Raw genomic sequence first — 16,509 nt, forward strand, 5'->3', positions numbered from 1 at the left:
CTGAGCTGTTAATGGTTATTTGTATGATTAATATTAAAATTAACTCTGATTTTACATTCACCCCTGCTTGACTGAACGCCCCTAATGGGAAATCAACCCCATTTCATTCCTATAACTTAGTTGTAACCACTGTGGTTAATTTTAAGCATCGTCTCATTTGATTTCTGCAGTAGCGAGATCGTATCTTGGGGAGTGCAGAGGAGGAAAGGCTCTAATTATCAGAGCACTGCTGGGGCTTTTACAGATCACTGGCTTCTTCTGACAACAACACCAGCCTTCCTCCTCTCTGGCCAACATGCAATTAGAGGAAGACCTCAACCTCTTATCTCTTCCTCCAAAGGTTATTGAGCAGAGGCTCCACACCTGTCACCATCTCAGAGCACTGGAGAGTAAAAGACATATCAGAGCGTGTTAATATTACTGTGCTTTCTGTAGCTGCATAGTCAGTGACTTTCAGTGTGAAACAGGGAATGTAAGTCACACAGACTGCGGGGTGTTACATATTACAGGATGTTGCAAATATGAAAGTATTAGTATCCAAAGAATACCATGACAGCTACTGTCTTTAAATCATCAGGGTTACTACAATTCGTCCTGTGGGGAACATGACATTATTAAATTTCATGCCAGTCTGAGCCATATATGCAGGACTTAGTGTTATCTGTTCCCAACATCCATCTTGAAACGGGTAAAAGGGCTTTAAGGCCTGAGCTCCTGCAGCTTGGAATTTGTTGCCGAATGATTTGGCTGTTTTGGCACTTTAGATGTTTTCAAATCTAGATTGAAGGAGATGGAGGAAGGCAGGAAGGAAAGAGATGCTGAACTCTTTGCCCCTGTGTGATCCAACACATCTTATCTTATTGTCTGTAACTGTCATATGTTGTATGTCTGAAGCTCTCTTGGCCGGGACACTCTCGGAAAAGATATTTCTAATCTGGATGAAGCATTTTTCTTGGTCAAATACATTCTAAGTAAAAATAAATAAATAACAAAAACAGCTGTGAAGCATTTCATGCAAAACCTCAGACGTCAATCTGCTGGTGACGCTGGTGAGGGAAAGTAATGGGATCATGAGCGTCATCACGATTCACGTCTGGGCACCATGAATGTCTGGACAAAATGTCATGGCAATCCATCCTGAGAGCTGCTGCTTGTGTGGCTAAAAACATTAGCTTATTCTGCTAGCGCATAGCAATATAGGTTTCTGATCCAACAGATCTGATCTGGAGCTTACTTTTAAATGCAGCACTACTGTTGAGTTGAGTTTGGGGGAGCTGGGAGAACTGAGCACTCAAAACCTGTTTAGAAAGCTGTAGAGGTAAAAGAGCTCTCTCTCAGACTTTGGGCAGAAGCCATTTTAATATTACTGGTGACATCTATCATTTTCATAGTGTCGAGAGATGTCCACAGTTATGATCCCAACAGATGGGACGTGTTTGATGCTTCAAACTGTAATAGTGGTAAGGCTCGTTAAATATAAGAACTTATAAGACTAAATGAGGTCCAAACTTCTCCCATATTGACGTACAGACAATCCCTGTGAGTGAAGGTGGGTGTGGATCGTGGTGCGGTGGGGGGAGGGGGTTGTACAGTGTGCAGGGTGTGCAGTGTAGCTGCTGTGGCCTGCAGCGGTGATACAGTACAGATGTGTGGGAAGACACAGGCACCAGTTGACCTTGCCAGCAGTTGAAAGGCCAGTGCTTCTTCAGAAGTCGGTCCAGGCTTTGAAGTGTCGGAGTGCCGGCCTGGATATCACAGGAGCGAGTCGCCATGCGGCACTGGTAAACCAGCTCTTAACCTCTGCTGCTCCGAAGCCTCCGAGACAGATTAGACTCTCTGCTGGCTCCGTGGACATTAAAGACGACAAACAGATCAGCAGGGATAGTGGACAAGTCTTTTTGAAAAAGAATTCTGGATGTCTCTGAAAAGTTTACACACATTTCACAGTGTTCAGTTTTGCTCTTTTATGAGCAAGAGGCAGAAATTTAGTTAAACTCCAGCAAATTCCACTTCCTTGCATACTTTCCCAATGACCATAAAAACATTATAGTTATTTTAGGCTGGTGACAGGCTGTAATTCTCCAATGTGTGAACCAAGTTAAGCACATGATCATTCCAAGCAAAACATGTGTCTTTCAAACAATGTGATTACATCATTAACAGGTGACGACCACATTTCCAAATAAAAGTCAATCAAGACACAAGTGCTTAATGTCTTAAAATCAATATTTGCTTGCTCTGTCAATCTGACTCTATAAACAAATCCTCATAAATGTTGAAAAACCTAATTATCCACTGTTACTGCCTGCCTCAAACAACAAAATGGGACACCACACACACAATGAGATTGAAAATAATTTAAAAATCACCAAACCCAAACTGTGAGGCGCGTGAACCGTTCGCAGATCAGTAGCTCATGAACAGCACGAGCGAGTAAAACTTATTGTGTGGGAGGCTGCCAGGGAGTCAAAATGTGACTGCTTTCAGAGCCAGTCCTTTTAAACTGCAGCAGCCCCAGCACAGATGTTATAGGTTTAAGTAATGAGCAAACCAACCCCACCCACCAGCAGCCTGCAAAGGAGAAGCAGGGCAGAGCACAGGACACACACTGAGGGTGGAGTCACCACACGCAGCTGCTCCACGCAGGAGCTCTGGGTTGTGTAACATGTGATAGAGCTGCTGCAAAGGAGGTTTTGTAGATAATAATTAGACCTATCTACAAATGCAGTGAGAAGGCATGCACTCAACCCTGACTCTAACCTACAGAGTACATCCTTTAATTTGTTATTTTCATAAAAGTTTGATATGCATGTGAAACATCCAGGAGTATTAAGGGTTTGTTCAACATTTTAGGTGAAGTGTACTCACAGCTGGCATATGCACGTGCCATCTATAGTTTGAGGCAGTTGCATCATGCGTGGCAATCAAATATAGAAAACCCTAAAGGACAAAGAGAGTGAGATGCCACTGAAGTACAGTCTGTGCAATCTGAAGTTAATTACAAATAAACAATGTTTAAGTATTATTGTGGTGAGGCAGCTTAAACACTTGGGAAAGATTGTGGTTACCTCTCTACATAGAGGTCACACTCCTTCCTGCACTGGCACAGGATGACAGCATCCGATGTGAGGTGCAGAAGTGTCCGCTATGGTCTCAGTTCCAACAGATGCGGGCTGCCTGGGACGAGGCCTAATCAGGCGGCTAAATGAATACAGGGCTGTTAAACATTTGCTGGAGAAGGTGAAATTAAAAGTGGTAAAAGGGAATGGTGGTCTGTACTGATCATGTTGAAGCAAATTTGTCCAGAATAAAACTAATTTTACTGCGACACCTCATGTTTGAGGAGTTTTGGAACCTTAATATCAAGTGATTAAGGGCCTTACTCACCAACGCACGGGTGTTTAAATTCACCATCTTTAATTAGATTTCTGTGAGTTCTGCGTTACCAAAGTTTTACAGTAATGCTCACCAAGGGTTGTAGTGAGGTGCTTGAGTGAGGACTTGAGAGTAGCAAAAATGTGTCGCGCACTCTGAGCACTCCATATGCATTTCTCTTTAATTAGGATGACATTTTGGCCCTGAGGCCGTCTTCTGGATGATTATTGATCTTGAAGAAGGCCTGAGGGCCAAAGCGTCATCCTAATAAAACAGAAATGCACATGGAGCCAGAGTGAGACACTTTTCTGCTACTCTCTCATCAATAAAGAAAACAACAACAAGTTAACAAAGAACACTAATAACATTAATGATTAATGTATGTTAAGTATAAATTAATACTGGCCCTGTTCCAGTACGACATATCACTGAGCCAGTATGCACAGTACTGTATCAGCACCCTGGTAGGGTTGGAATTTGGGACGCAACCAGTGACTGACTGTTGGCTAACGCTTGCAGAAATGCTAAGCTAATGTCAAGCAAGTGAGTGAAAAAAGCAGAGTTAGAGTCACCAAAAACTTATCCCACAAGCAAATTAGTCACCTGAAGATGTCGAAGAAGTTGGCGATCCCTCACTTAAAGTTTCATCGTCCATTTTTCTATTTCTTCTGCGCTGGCTGGAGGCGTGCTAATGTTAGCTACTGTGGGGGACTTGGCTTTCAGGCTATCAAATATGGTGCACTGAGCCTTTAGATATATTTTGTTTTTCACCAGGTGTTGATGTAGATGGGTAAGTCACACCACAGGTGAGAGGAAATATGAATTTAGATTTTGGGGTGAACTGTCCCTTTAATGGATACGTGATGATACTGCTCGACCCTGATCTGCACCAAAAACTAACCTGTACAACTTTGCCCTAAGTTTCATTAAAATATGTTGTTTATTTAGATTTCCGAGCATAAAACAAACAAAAGCAAACACATGAATGTCCTCCGTGGAAGTGCAGTAATGACGCTTTGGAGCAGCGGCCTCACGTATGTCATCGCTGCACAACACCAATGTGAGTCGCACGTTTTCTCGTACACACAGTCAAACAGACGAACAAGTGGAATAATAAGCACCGCATGCTTTTTGTTGTTGATGTACGGAGCAGACGCTGGATTCACCCACATTTCATTCAGATGTGGAGGCAAAAGCCGAGGTGAAGTTTGTTGAGGTTTTCGGAGTTTGCAGCCTTCACTCGAGTCTTTTGTGCATTTTGATATTTTAGTGGTTAGCATTTTTTCTTTGCTATCACTGGCCCTTTCATTCCTTCTGTGTTTTGTTTTTTGAGGTTTTCCAAGTACCTGTCAAAAGAGATGTTATTCTACCTTTTTTTTAAAAACCAATGACAGGATGAATGTGTCATTTCACATTCACACATGAGAAAAATCTTCCCTGCACTGAATCACTCTGCACAGATTTAAGATATGCTGCTCCAGCGACTGAAACATTGTCACGAGCTTTGAAGTTAACCTTTTTTCTGTCCTGGTCAAAGGGTTATTAAGAGGAAAAACAACAAGCATCGCTTTGTTTTCCAGAGCAAGGTGTCCACTTTTCACTTTGAGTTTATTTCTCACTCAGGGGGTCAGTTGACCGAGTGGGCTGAGGCCAACCATGATTAAGCGGTGTGTTACGATCAGCGCGGCCCACCTGAAGATAATCACCGGCTCCTGGGGTGTGAATCAGCGTGCAGAATGCCAGTCATTAACAGCCGAGGCCATCTCAGTCAGCCGCTGATGTTGTTTCATTACCACCTGCGCTGTGGTGTGAACAGAAAAATCGCTTCCCTCTGGCTCAGACTGATTGCAGGTGGCAATTGCTGTGGATACAAAAGTCATTTCACTCGTGTCAAACCCTCCTGTTTTTCTCTCCTGCTGCCCCACACTGATTCATTCCTCAGAGTGGATTAAAGATGTGATTATAGCTCTGATTTATTGTTTGACACTTTCTGAATGGTAAATGGTTAAACTACCTTTGAAATCATTTTTCTATCATCAGCAAATCTCCTGAACAGAACAAACAGTGACCCTAAGAGTTGGAATCTACCCAACCTTACAGCTCTGTGCCATAGAGCACACACATCAATGTATTTGCGTGATGTATTACTTCATTAAAATGAACATATGTATTTTGAGAAAAACACTGCTTTGTAGGTTTGAGGGACAGCATTCAGCAACAAGTTTTTTTAGCCAAAACTTTGGCAAACTGCTAAAGCCTCATGGCAGATGTAGTCGCAGAACACTGATGAAATTATCACTTTATCTTAAGTTAACAGATAACAGGTACCAATTTCAGAAGTCCAGAAGGCTTAACAGAATCCATTGTGCATAACTTTGATTTATCTAATTTGGGAAATTTTTAAATTTTGCGTCCACACCAGCATTACTACCAAGTTGTTATGAAGAGGCCTCTGGCGACGCTGAAACACCCAAACAAAAGTGAAATGTCCTCTTCTTCGTCTTCTTTTCGTCTGGCAAACAACAAAAATGCACATCACAGCCAACATCTGTTAAGGAGTGTTGCCGCAGCCCAGCTGCCCAGTTGTTTTACGGGCACATGGGCATCTGATAGTCATCATAAATGCAGGTTATTGATAGCAGCTGTGTGATCGGCCATTTCAACATATCAAAGCTGCCCGACCTAAGCTGGACAGGTACAAGCACAGCCAGTCACTCTGCTGTCCATTATGCCTCCTGCTCTCGCTTGCACAATAATGCACAACAGAGCTGTTTTGATTCATGTATTTTTCTGTTTCTGTTGCAACAGATGACAGAATGTGTATGATATAGTAATTTAACCACAGCTCTTAAACACTACATGCTAACCTGCAGGCATTCCCACACTTCAACACTTGATGATAAAGTCTTTACTTTATAATCGCGACGTCTTCAGCGATTTAAAATTAACAATCACAGAGAAAGTTTGAGGCGACAGACGACTTTCTCAACTTCACTGCCACCTTCAGTGGACAGTTTGTTATCGTTCCTGACCTGGCATTTTAAGATTTACATCCTCTGGAGTCACATTTTTGGGGAGAAGAAAATAATATTTCAGTCTCTTTTAGGCCGTGCTTAGTGTGGACAAACTGTTAATTTAGAAAAAAAGAGAGCGTGACAGAGACCAGATCCAAAAGTGACCCCAGAAGAGGCCCCGGTTTCAATACAACAGTCCCTGCACAGCTGCATAGCGAGCCACCTGATCCGACTCAGGTCCCAGATCACGTCTTGTGTACTAGGAAGCAAGACTCAGTTTCTTGGACCTGAGACGACCTCTTACCCATTTATCTTCCAGAACGACAGAACACTTCTGGAACAAGACTGAGCTTTTGTTTAATAGATGAGAGCAGAGGCTTGGTTTGAGAGCATGCAAGTGTTTCTGTGAGGTTGTTCTGGAGTTTCCTATCCTATAAATAATAAAAAAAAAGCTTTACAGCTTTAAATACTGAGAGTCTAAGAGCAGGTTTTCATGGAGGCTTTGAGCAACCCTTTTTTTTGTCACAACAGTACCAGACCATTTCAATAAACTCTACAATTTACTTTAATCATCATGGTCAAAATCTGAAACAGTCACCATCAAAACCTCATATTCTCATCTTCTTAGCAACAGATGGAAACAGCAGTCATCACCATCACCTGTCATCACATCACCACCGTCATCAACTGTCTGTCATCTTCACCGTCTTTAGCAGCAGCGGCGGCAGCATCGAGCCAATGGTTTAATAAATTAGGAGGTACATAACAAAACACTTCAGGCAGTCAAGTCAGTCACCATAACAAAATGAGGTATATTACACTCAATTCACTGTCAGCTATCAACAACAGTTCAACCTTCATTTGCATTTGAAGCAGCACATTCTGTAACACTCAAATGGACACAGTGTCGTCATAAATTACACGTACGCATATCAAAAAGACACAAAAATACTCTTCACGTTTGTCATTTGTCTAAATCTGTCGACATATATGGTTTCATGTTTAGCTTTTCACCAATAACCATAGTCATCATCTATGAGAAAAATAACTACATCAGTGCAAAACATCAGCGAGGATTTAACCATGGAAAGCAGAATCACAGGGTACGGAAATACAGAGGCAGATTCTAGATGATTATGCGTTAATTAACAGAAATGAGTAAGGCAATGACTGATTCTATCTATGCTGTTCAAGATATCCATATGCCATTGAATGGAAAAGCTCACCATATATTACAGAATTTAAGGCATCGGTTGTCTTGGAGAGTCATACAGTACTGCACAGTGTATAATATATCCAAGACAACCATTTCTCCTCTGTATAACCGTTAATCCTTAAGCTCTAGGACAGAAAAAGCAAATATGTACTATTCAGAATCACATAAATATTTTCTCTGCAGCTGCTAATATTTGGCTCACTGGGCATCATTGATAGTTTTGGCACTAACTGTAGATACATACAGTATCTCATCTTGTCTACACGGATCAAAATCCCAATCGAGCGTTGTAAACTGAAAATAAATAATTAAGCTTTCGTGATACGTGCCGCTCTGTGTCCTCCTGTTTTCTGACATAAGGCGCTGAAGCACCTCTGCATCTACAGGGAGCCAACTCTATAACAAGTGCAGCCCAGTCAAAAGCCCGCTGATACACAGCTGCCTGGCTTCTGATGCAGAAAAATTATATAATAGGTACAGCATGTAGTGGGTTGGACAGCACTTTGTCAGGCAAGAGGGCTCATGAGCTTAAGCCTGTCTTTAAGAAATGGCTGAACACTACTACGCTGCACAAGCAGTGAGCCGAAATGAAAACCCAGAATATATACTGTATGTGTTCAGTGTGAGAGTTCAAATGCAGCGTCCTTGTGTAGCAACATTTCATTAAGAAAACATAAACTGGGTGCCAAGAATGTGTCTTAAAAGCACGGTAAATGTCATTTTGATTTCCACAGCTATCTTTCACTATGCAGATGGAGATTTAGTTACAGCAATGTTTCTCAGTATTTTGTTTCTTGTTTCTTTTAAGCAAAAAAGGCCCCGAATTCAGTGGTTCCAGCTTCTCAAATGTCAAAATTTGCAGTTTTTTTAAGTTGTCTACGGGTTGTTTTAATCTATTAATCCAGAAGATAAAATACTCAGATTATTTCATAATGAAAACAAAACTATAAGTTATTGTAGCAAGAGAAAAAATAGCTAATTTTAGTAGTGAAGAGAGGTTATTTCATAGTAAATGTAGGTTTATTTCACACAAGCTGCACCCTCCAGCTGGACTCTGTGACGCTGCAGGCTTACAGCTCAAAATGGCAGCTATAGTCCATAACCGTTATTCCACCTGTAACACAATCACATGCTCAGTTTGCACCCCGTGTTTTGGAATTGCTCATATAGCTATGATCATCATGGGATGATTTTCAACACGACCTATTGCTTCGTTTAGTTGGAGACTTGACCTGCGATGTTTATGAGTCACCTCTGGAGGTATAAACTAAGGGAGAGGGTGAATATTAGGAAATCTAGTCTTTGCAGTAGGAACTTAAATATTGCAGTCCAGCCATACTGAAGTCTGCTTTAGCTAGTTAGCTTAGCTGGCACTCATATAGTCGCATGCTCATATAGGCGTGTCGTCCTGCTTTGGGGTCCAAAACTAGAAGCATGGTGACTGCCACCATTGAGTCTGACTAACATTATAGACTAGCATGTTAGATAAATTGTGATGAGTGGTGCTTTCCAAGGTGCTTTCAGAAAGTGTCATTCAAAGAGCGTTAGCTGCTTAGAAACAGAAAGCAGAGACTATTTAGCTTTCCCACTGACTTAAGCAAAAATGTAATTTCTGCTTCCGGAGCTGCTTTGTTCTAAGAATTGTTTGCATCTTCGCATGGATGGCTGTCATTGCTTCAATATAGACATCAAAGTAAAGGCATCATGTACATTTTCTTTTCTTGTCCATCTTGCTCAAATGTGTGAGAAAGCATGAAGCAGTCTCTGCGGGTTATTCCTCTATGTGAGTACAAATCTGGGTAAGTACAGTCAATCAGGCTCCACTCGACTAAACAACCCGAGGGGCACGTCAGTCATGGGAGCAAAGGCAGCCGGTTTGAAGGCCCATTTTTCCCATTAACGCTCTGCTTGGCCGGGTCAGTGAGTCCTTCAAAGTAGCTGCTGAGAGCACAAACAATAGCAACGTCTTTACACACATGAAACAAAATGGCAGCCCTCTGGCTTTGCTTCTCTCTTGCAGGTTTGTATAATTGGTAGGCGAAGCCGTTCACTTCGGCTGGCTGGGACCACCTGGACCCCTTGTTTGGTTCCTTTATCATTTCATAATTACACCCATAATTAGCTTAAGTGCATGCCATGGCCCCACGAGCCAGCCGTGATAAATTGGGGCTCGTCCAAAGAAGTAAATGTGATTTGATTAAAATGCTTTAGTTCTTTGTTTTGGTTTTGTAATGCGCCCAGTCGGTGTTATTTGTTAGTAGGGTTTATCTGAAGTGAGGTCAAGGAAAAGTGCCTTTGATTTAATTAGGGCATTTGTTTTTTTTTTCTTCATTTGTTCTCTGATTCCCTCTGCAGTCCTCAAGCACCCCTAACAATGAACCACCTGAGGACTGAATTGAGTGTCTAATCTCTCCTCTTCATGCTCTTTTGATTTAAGTCGTAACTTGGGTCTTGTGTAAGGGCTGCCGATTTGAGAAGATGGACCTATGAGGACCGTACAATGACATTACAGCGTGTACTGACAGGAAAGGCTCAGGAAGCCGCTGTTTGAAGTATTCAAAAGTCAAAGCTGCCATCCTAAAAACATACAAAATGGACACAGAAGTAGATCAGCGATGCTTTACAAATGACAAAAAGGTGACGCAGAGTTTCAGTTTGAGCTTGTGAGGGCGAAGCTGTTTTTTCCTTCTCTGGCTTGTGCACTTCAAGGCAATGTACTACAAAAATAAAAGTACCCTAAAATGACTTTAATTGGGAATCATCAAGCCTGAAAAAAACCTGAGCCGGATTGTGTACTGTCTGCTGTGTGTCTTCATCTGTAATACAATTAGGGGACTTTTGTCTTTTCTATCAAGTTTTGGTTAGGCTTGTTTTCAGTGCTACATACAGGATGAACTTGTCACGTTTCACAGACTAAAACAGAGACACAGCCACTCCCTATCCTTCTCTCAAACGATAATATGAATAAAACTACAGCCATGTCAAAACCAAACAGATATTCTACAAATTGAATATATCTTATATCAGACGGTGAGCTACCTTTGCTAAAATCATGAGGCTATGAACCGGCCGTTCTTCTTGGGCGAGCACGTCTGTCTCTCCAGGTGGATGTGAAATCTGTTGTTGCTTATTGTCCTCACAACAAATTCAATTCAAATGCACTGATCTGCTGTTCTGGCCACTCAGTATGCAAGCACAGTGGCATTACTGTGCAGGCATTTGCCCTTGTCTGTGGTGACTTTCTTTTCTTTTCTTTTTTTTTTGGGACATGTCAGACCAAATTCAAGCCGACGTGGACAGGAACAACCAGCATTTGTCCTCTTCTTCGCTGACGATAAATAAGCTTCATATTTCCCTGACAATTGCCAGGTCAACCCTCAGACCGTATCCCATCAGTCCGCTCCCCGTCACTCCGCCGTGGGTATGCTGTTGCCGTGGTTCTCCTGCCTGGGCCCGGACGCGTTCAAGGAGCTACGCTTCAGCAGCCTGTTGATGATGTCAGTGCACGTCTTCTTGTACTGGTGTCGGAGCAGGGAGTACACAAAGGGGTCGCAGGCTGCTTTGCTGTAAGTTAAGCACTTGGAGACAATTCCCCAGTGGGGGTTGATAGGCACCGCTGGAAATAACTCCACGATCCTGCAGGCAAGCATAAAGAGATGGTGGTGAGAGAGAGCGGTGGAGAGGCGAGTCAACATGCTGGAAAAGACATGCATGCCCTAAGCTTATTATGCACAAATAGAAATACATTTGCAAGAATACTGTTGCACATAACATCTTAGTTTGTAATCACTGGAAGCAGGGTTCTTTTTCACTGCTGTAATTATGTAAAGAACCAGGGGTTATCTCTATATATAGCCATCTCAGTAAGTATTCTGTCTAAAGTTATTACTTGCAATCAGGCACAAGATAAAATGGAGGCAGCTGTCAACTGAAACTATGTGAAAAATTTCCCTTTTTTTCCTCTTGTATGTGGATTAACAGTGCGGGGCGACTTCTCATCTCATTTCTCGTTTGCAGGCAGCAATATTTCATGTCCGAGAAGGCAGAGCCACCAGAAGCATAAAACAGACCTGTCTAAGCAGTAACGAGTGTCTGGAAACAAGCCAATTAACGTTGATTGTTATTTGATATAGTATTACACTGAGGGCTAAGCAGAGAATCTTAAAGGACAGAGGACAGTGAGTCCTTCCAGCAGTCTGTGGGGCAAGAAATACTCATCTGTCTGTAAATACTGTAGATTTGATTTAAAGGGGCACCTAATGAGCTTAACAGCCGCTCCTGTTGTCTGCATCCCAGAGTAGCTGATCTCAGTCATGCTCATAAAGACAGAAAAAATTGGACAGAAAATTGGTGCTTTCACGCTAATTTTTGTCAAGTGTAAAAATATTTCTCTGTACGAGGTGTCATAAAAGGCATAAAAAAAAAAAACGCTGATCCTCTGCTCTTGCACTCTATGTGATTACTCTGTCCACAGTCAAGCTCTGTCAGCACATTAACACTGGCCTAACATGGGCCAGTAGCCATCACTGGCATTTGCCCACACACTCCACAGCACCGGAGTGAACAGGAGGTTAAGTCAGCTGCCACACGGCACGGCAGGGCTTTCACTCCACACGTGATGACCCCGACGACAAATGAGCATCAGAGGAGCTTTTAGTGTAATATATTCAGATTGTAATTAGTAAACTGCCATTTGCAGAATGAGTGCTGCTGCGGTCATTCATTACTGACAGTTTACTGATAACACAACAAAAAGCTCAGTATCAAAGGCCAGCTTCATCCAGTTTAATATTTTAATTAAACATGTTAATGGGAATATATGCTGTAAAATTAATTTCACATCCCACCAGACACTCATCCATTCTTCATCTTCATCACCCCAACATCTTATGAGCCAAGGCTAACTTTAAATAAGATACTGGGGCACTAATTTATGGAATCCTTTGGTTGAAATTACACCTTAAAGGACCGCTTCACTCAAATTACAAAACAAAACAAACACATGTTGGGACCCAAATCTGCGTTTTTTCCACACCAAACCTGTCTGCAAACTAAACAGAGAGTTCAGTTGATGGATACTTTTCTCACACAATTCAATGCACAAAGCAAACAGAGGAGCTGCTAACTGCAGGAAAATGATGAAAATATACTGCAGATGTTGATGAAACAGCTCCAGAAAGATGATGCAAAACAAGAAAAAGTAATTAATCTGAAGAAAGACTTTTTCTCATTTCATGGATGTCTGACATTGAACTATTGTATCACCTCAACTTAAGTAAATCAGGATTTTTGATTTGATTGATTTTTTGTATACTAACTGCTGAAACAGTGGCAATTAGTGTGTTGTTCACACCATACAGTATGTGGAGTCATATGGATTTGGCTCCTCTGACATGTAGTGGAGGTATAAAGCAGCATAAAATCAATATACTCAAGTAAAATACAAGTACCTCAAAACTTTGCAGTTAGTATAGAAGATATGAATGTACTTTATCTTATAGCAACAGGAAATGACACAATAACTCTGAAATCACGTGTCAAGGCTACTGACAAACTTAAACTTAAGACAAATAAATGTTGTTTTTATTTTTTTCCACCTGTGAGCAGCTTCCACATTTCCTCTGTGGTGATAAACTGCAGAATAATAGTGTCGATCAGCACATATAAAAATAAACTGGTTTCCACTGAGTGCCTCTTCAAGCAGTATGTAGCATGGCTTTGTTACACAGATATATATTTCCTGACCTGTTCACTTGCTCTCTCATTGTCCAGTCATGAAAATAATTTTGCTTTTATGTGTCCAGGTTTGGAGAAAGGTCTGTTTCTGAGATTTATGCCTCCATCCAAATGCAATGGAGGTGAACAGCATTTCTCTTGAGGTGCTCACGACATTGAAAAAAGGTGATTTAAAATGTTCAACAGCAACATCTTCTTACAAAAACAGGGTCCCTGTGATGCCCAGAACAAACAGGAACTATTTCTCAATGAAAACCGTGAAGGTGTAGAAAATAAAACACAATGTTTTTATTGTAATTTGAGGTTAACGACCCTTGAAGTCGGATGTTTACTTGTAATTTTGTCATAAGCCACTCTTGGGTTGCTTTCCTCCTCTCTTCTCGTGTCTTTTATATCGCATGTTTTGAACTTAACATGCTTATTTGTCTCACTTCGGGCCTCATGTGACATCGTCTCTTTATCCAGTGATTGATGAGAGTGGATTCTACCTGACTAACTGATGCACTGAACGAACTCCGGCAGAAAAGTGCTAATGCAGCAGCAACAGCAGAGCAGAGGCATATTACTTATCACAAGGTCAGCCAATCTCATCTTCCAGCTCCGGCCGGTGCAGAGAGGAAACAGGGAGGAGGTGGTGGTGGTGGGAGAGTTGACAGCAGAGGTGGGAGGTTTGGGGGATACCAGAAAAACAAAAAGGGCTGCGTACGCCGCAGTGTTCTGGTGTGGTTCCCCCGCCCCCCCTGCGTGGGTCTTTCTCCAGCACTCACCTTGTGATCACATAGGGAGCAAAGCAGAGCATGAAGGTGCCGATGAAGGTGCTGATCTTCCTTGTTGCTCTCTGTCGTCGCCTCTTCTGCTCCTCCAGGCAACGCTGGCGAACACTGGAAACACAGACAGTTCAGCAGGTTTAGAATCAGTGGGACGCACTCAGGAAAGGCCACAAAGCGCCTTTGAAATTCTCATATAAGACTGCAAGAAGTGGCTGTACTTCTACTACTTATTTCTGTTGTTTGGGAGTTAATTATACGAGCCAGCTGAAAACTGATAGATTTACTCTGGTGTAATACAAAGTGAGGCTCCCCACTTCAGGAATCACAACTTCAACCTTTTCTGTGTGTGCCTGCACCATGTGCGTGTGCGTGCACCACGGCTGTGATGTCATGATGATGCTTCAAGTAATATTTTATGAAATGGAGGTCATGTCCGTGAGTAAATCTAGACAGGCGTTAGAAACCCACACACACACACACACACACACACACACACACACACACACACACACACACACACACACACACACACACACACACACACACACACACACACACACTATTGGCTTTAGCTGTGCTGCATGGAGGCAGAGTAAAGCAATCACTCTGGATGACATTTCAATAGACTCAGATTTTGCATCCCCTCTGAATACAGAGGCCACAATTCAAATGTCACTGCAAAGATGGCAAAGCATCGTTAACTGTGCACAGATTCAGAGCAGTGTCCTTTCAGGCTTCAGCATCACCATGAATAGGAATGATGGCACCAACTACACTGCTCCCAGTGAGGGTTTTTTTTTTCCCTCAACTTTGCTCAGAGGGTTGATTCGTACAGTCTGTTCTTTCTGACTGAACAGTCTTGAAATGTCCTCATTTACTTCCCAACCGTGAATCTACACTGCAGATTGCTGTGGAGCAGTAAGAGGTGTCTGATGCAGGAGTAACACAAGCAGGGGTGATCAGTTAAAGGGGCTCACCTGGGGTGTATATCCACCAGAAGTACCAAAGTTTGCATTGTAATAACGTCGATCCTCTTACAGTGAAACCTTGCCACTTTAAGCACTTTGAGGTATGTGACACACAGCACTATAAAAGACAGGAGAAAGGTGAAGGAGTGGAAAAAGACGGTGAAGATAACAAACTGGGTCCGGCTGCTCGCCCTCGGGTTGGACAGGGTGCAGGACGCGTAAAGCCGGTGGTATCCCACCCAGGAGAGGCTGGTGGCCACCGTGGAGAAGGACATGGAGTGCGCCCACGTGTACCCGAGCACAAAAGCCGCGTCTTTATGGCGCATTTTGGAGTGGTACCTCAGGGGGAACACCACCGCGATCCACCTGTCGATGCTCAGAGCTGCCATGCTCAGCATCGAGTTGGTGGACAGGAAGGTCTCCAGGAAGCCCACGATCTGGCAGAAGCCGTCTCCTCCCGGCTGAGCCTTACTGACAAGTCCCACCAAAGTGAGCGGCATGTTGGACACGGTCAGCAACAAGTTGCAGAAGGTGAGGTTGAGGTTGAACAGACCTGGGACCTGCTTGCGGATCTCCGGGTTGTACAGAAAGCAGATCAGCACCAGGACGTTGGACAGCAACGACACTATGATAATCACAACCACCAGCACAGAGAGAATTACCTCCGCAGTGTCCATCCTGTGAACCCCGAAACTCACTTATCCTCACTTTTTGTGTGCATATCCAGTCTTGCTTTGCAGCTGCAAAATGGCACTAATCACCCATAACCGTGTCCATGCATCCCCGCATCTCTCCACCGGTGGAGATCCCCTCTTTCTCTCCACTACATTGTCTCTGACAGCGAGCCAGTAGAGATGATCAGGAGGATTCCGGCATGATAGGAAGTGTGTTGGTGGCTTCGCGCGGACGGTCTCCCCCTTTTCCTATAAACTACAGGAAAGCAGCTGTCGTGCCAAAGCTGCTCTCTTCTGGCACTGCGTCTTGCGGTGGGTTTTTGTCGTCCTGTGATGCGCTCTCGAGGCATCACCCCTCCGCACACACTGCACAGTGTGTGGGCTACTTGATCTCTCCCCCGTCTCCTCTGAGAAACAGTAAAGCATAAAGAGCGCTGAGGAAAGTTAAGCGTGGATTCCTGCTTGAAAAAGGAAACTGCATTGTATTCCCATGAGGGGTTACTTCCTGCCTTTCACATAAGCCAAACTTGTGCTTGCAGAAAAAATGTCAAACAGATAAATAAATTAATAAATGACACAGGTGATTAGTGTGAAATGCTTCTGATTTTTTTTTATTTTTCTTACTGATTTTTTACAAATCATTTAATACACGGTTCATTCATTGATTCATTGTTTCCTTTAAAGTCTCTTTTGGATTTGCCACATTCAGGTAAAGAAGGTTGTCAGACATGGCATTAATAGGAAGTCCATATTTGA

General features: G+C 42.8%; 1 protein-coding gene across 1 annotated transcript; it reads right to left on the reverse strand.

The window, feature by feature from the left end:
* Positions 1–10,868: 10,868 nt before the first annotated feature.
* Positions 10,869–16,153, reverse strand: LOC139349756 (G-protein coupled receptor 26-like). The gene is made up of 3 exons (XM_070990735.1): positions 15,089–16,153; positions 14,109–14,222; positions 10,869–11,241 (listed from the first exon to the last, which is right to left on the reverse strand). Exons 1-3 carry the CDS (start codon positions 15,754–15,756, stop codon positions 11,013–11,015), a joined length of 1,011 nt encoding a protein of 336 aa, XP_070846836.1. The 5' UTR covers positions 15,757–16,153; the 3' UTR covers positions 10,869–11,012.
* Positions 16,154–16,509: the final 356 nt, after the last annotated feature.

This window comes from Chaetodon trifascialis, chromosome 21 (genome assembly GCF_039877785.1).
Source record: "Chaetodon trifascialis isolate fChaTrf1 chromosome 21, fChaTrf1.hap1, whole genome shotgun sequence".
Classification (NCBI taxonomy): domain Eukaryota; kingdom Metazoa; phylum Chordata; class Actinopteri; order Chaetodontiformes; family Chaetodontidae; genus Chaetodon; species Chaetodon trifascialis.

Excerpts from the sequence above, each read along its gene's own strand:
- LOC139349756 (XM_070990735.1), bottom strand. The coding sequence starts at position 15,756 with ATGGACACTGCGGAGGTAATTCTCTCTGTGCTGGTGGTTGTGATTATC. Across the intron at positions 14,223-15,088 it reads CTGGTGGATATACACCCCAG|TGTTCGCCAGCGTTGCCTGG; the intron begins GTGAGCCCCTTT and ends CTGTGTTTCCAG. Across the intron at positions 11,242-14,108 it reads GCTCCCTATGTGATCACAAG|GATCGTGGAGTTATTTCCAG; the intron begins GTGAGTGCTGGA and ends GCTTGCCTGCAG.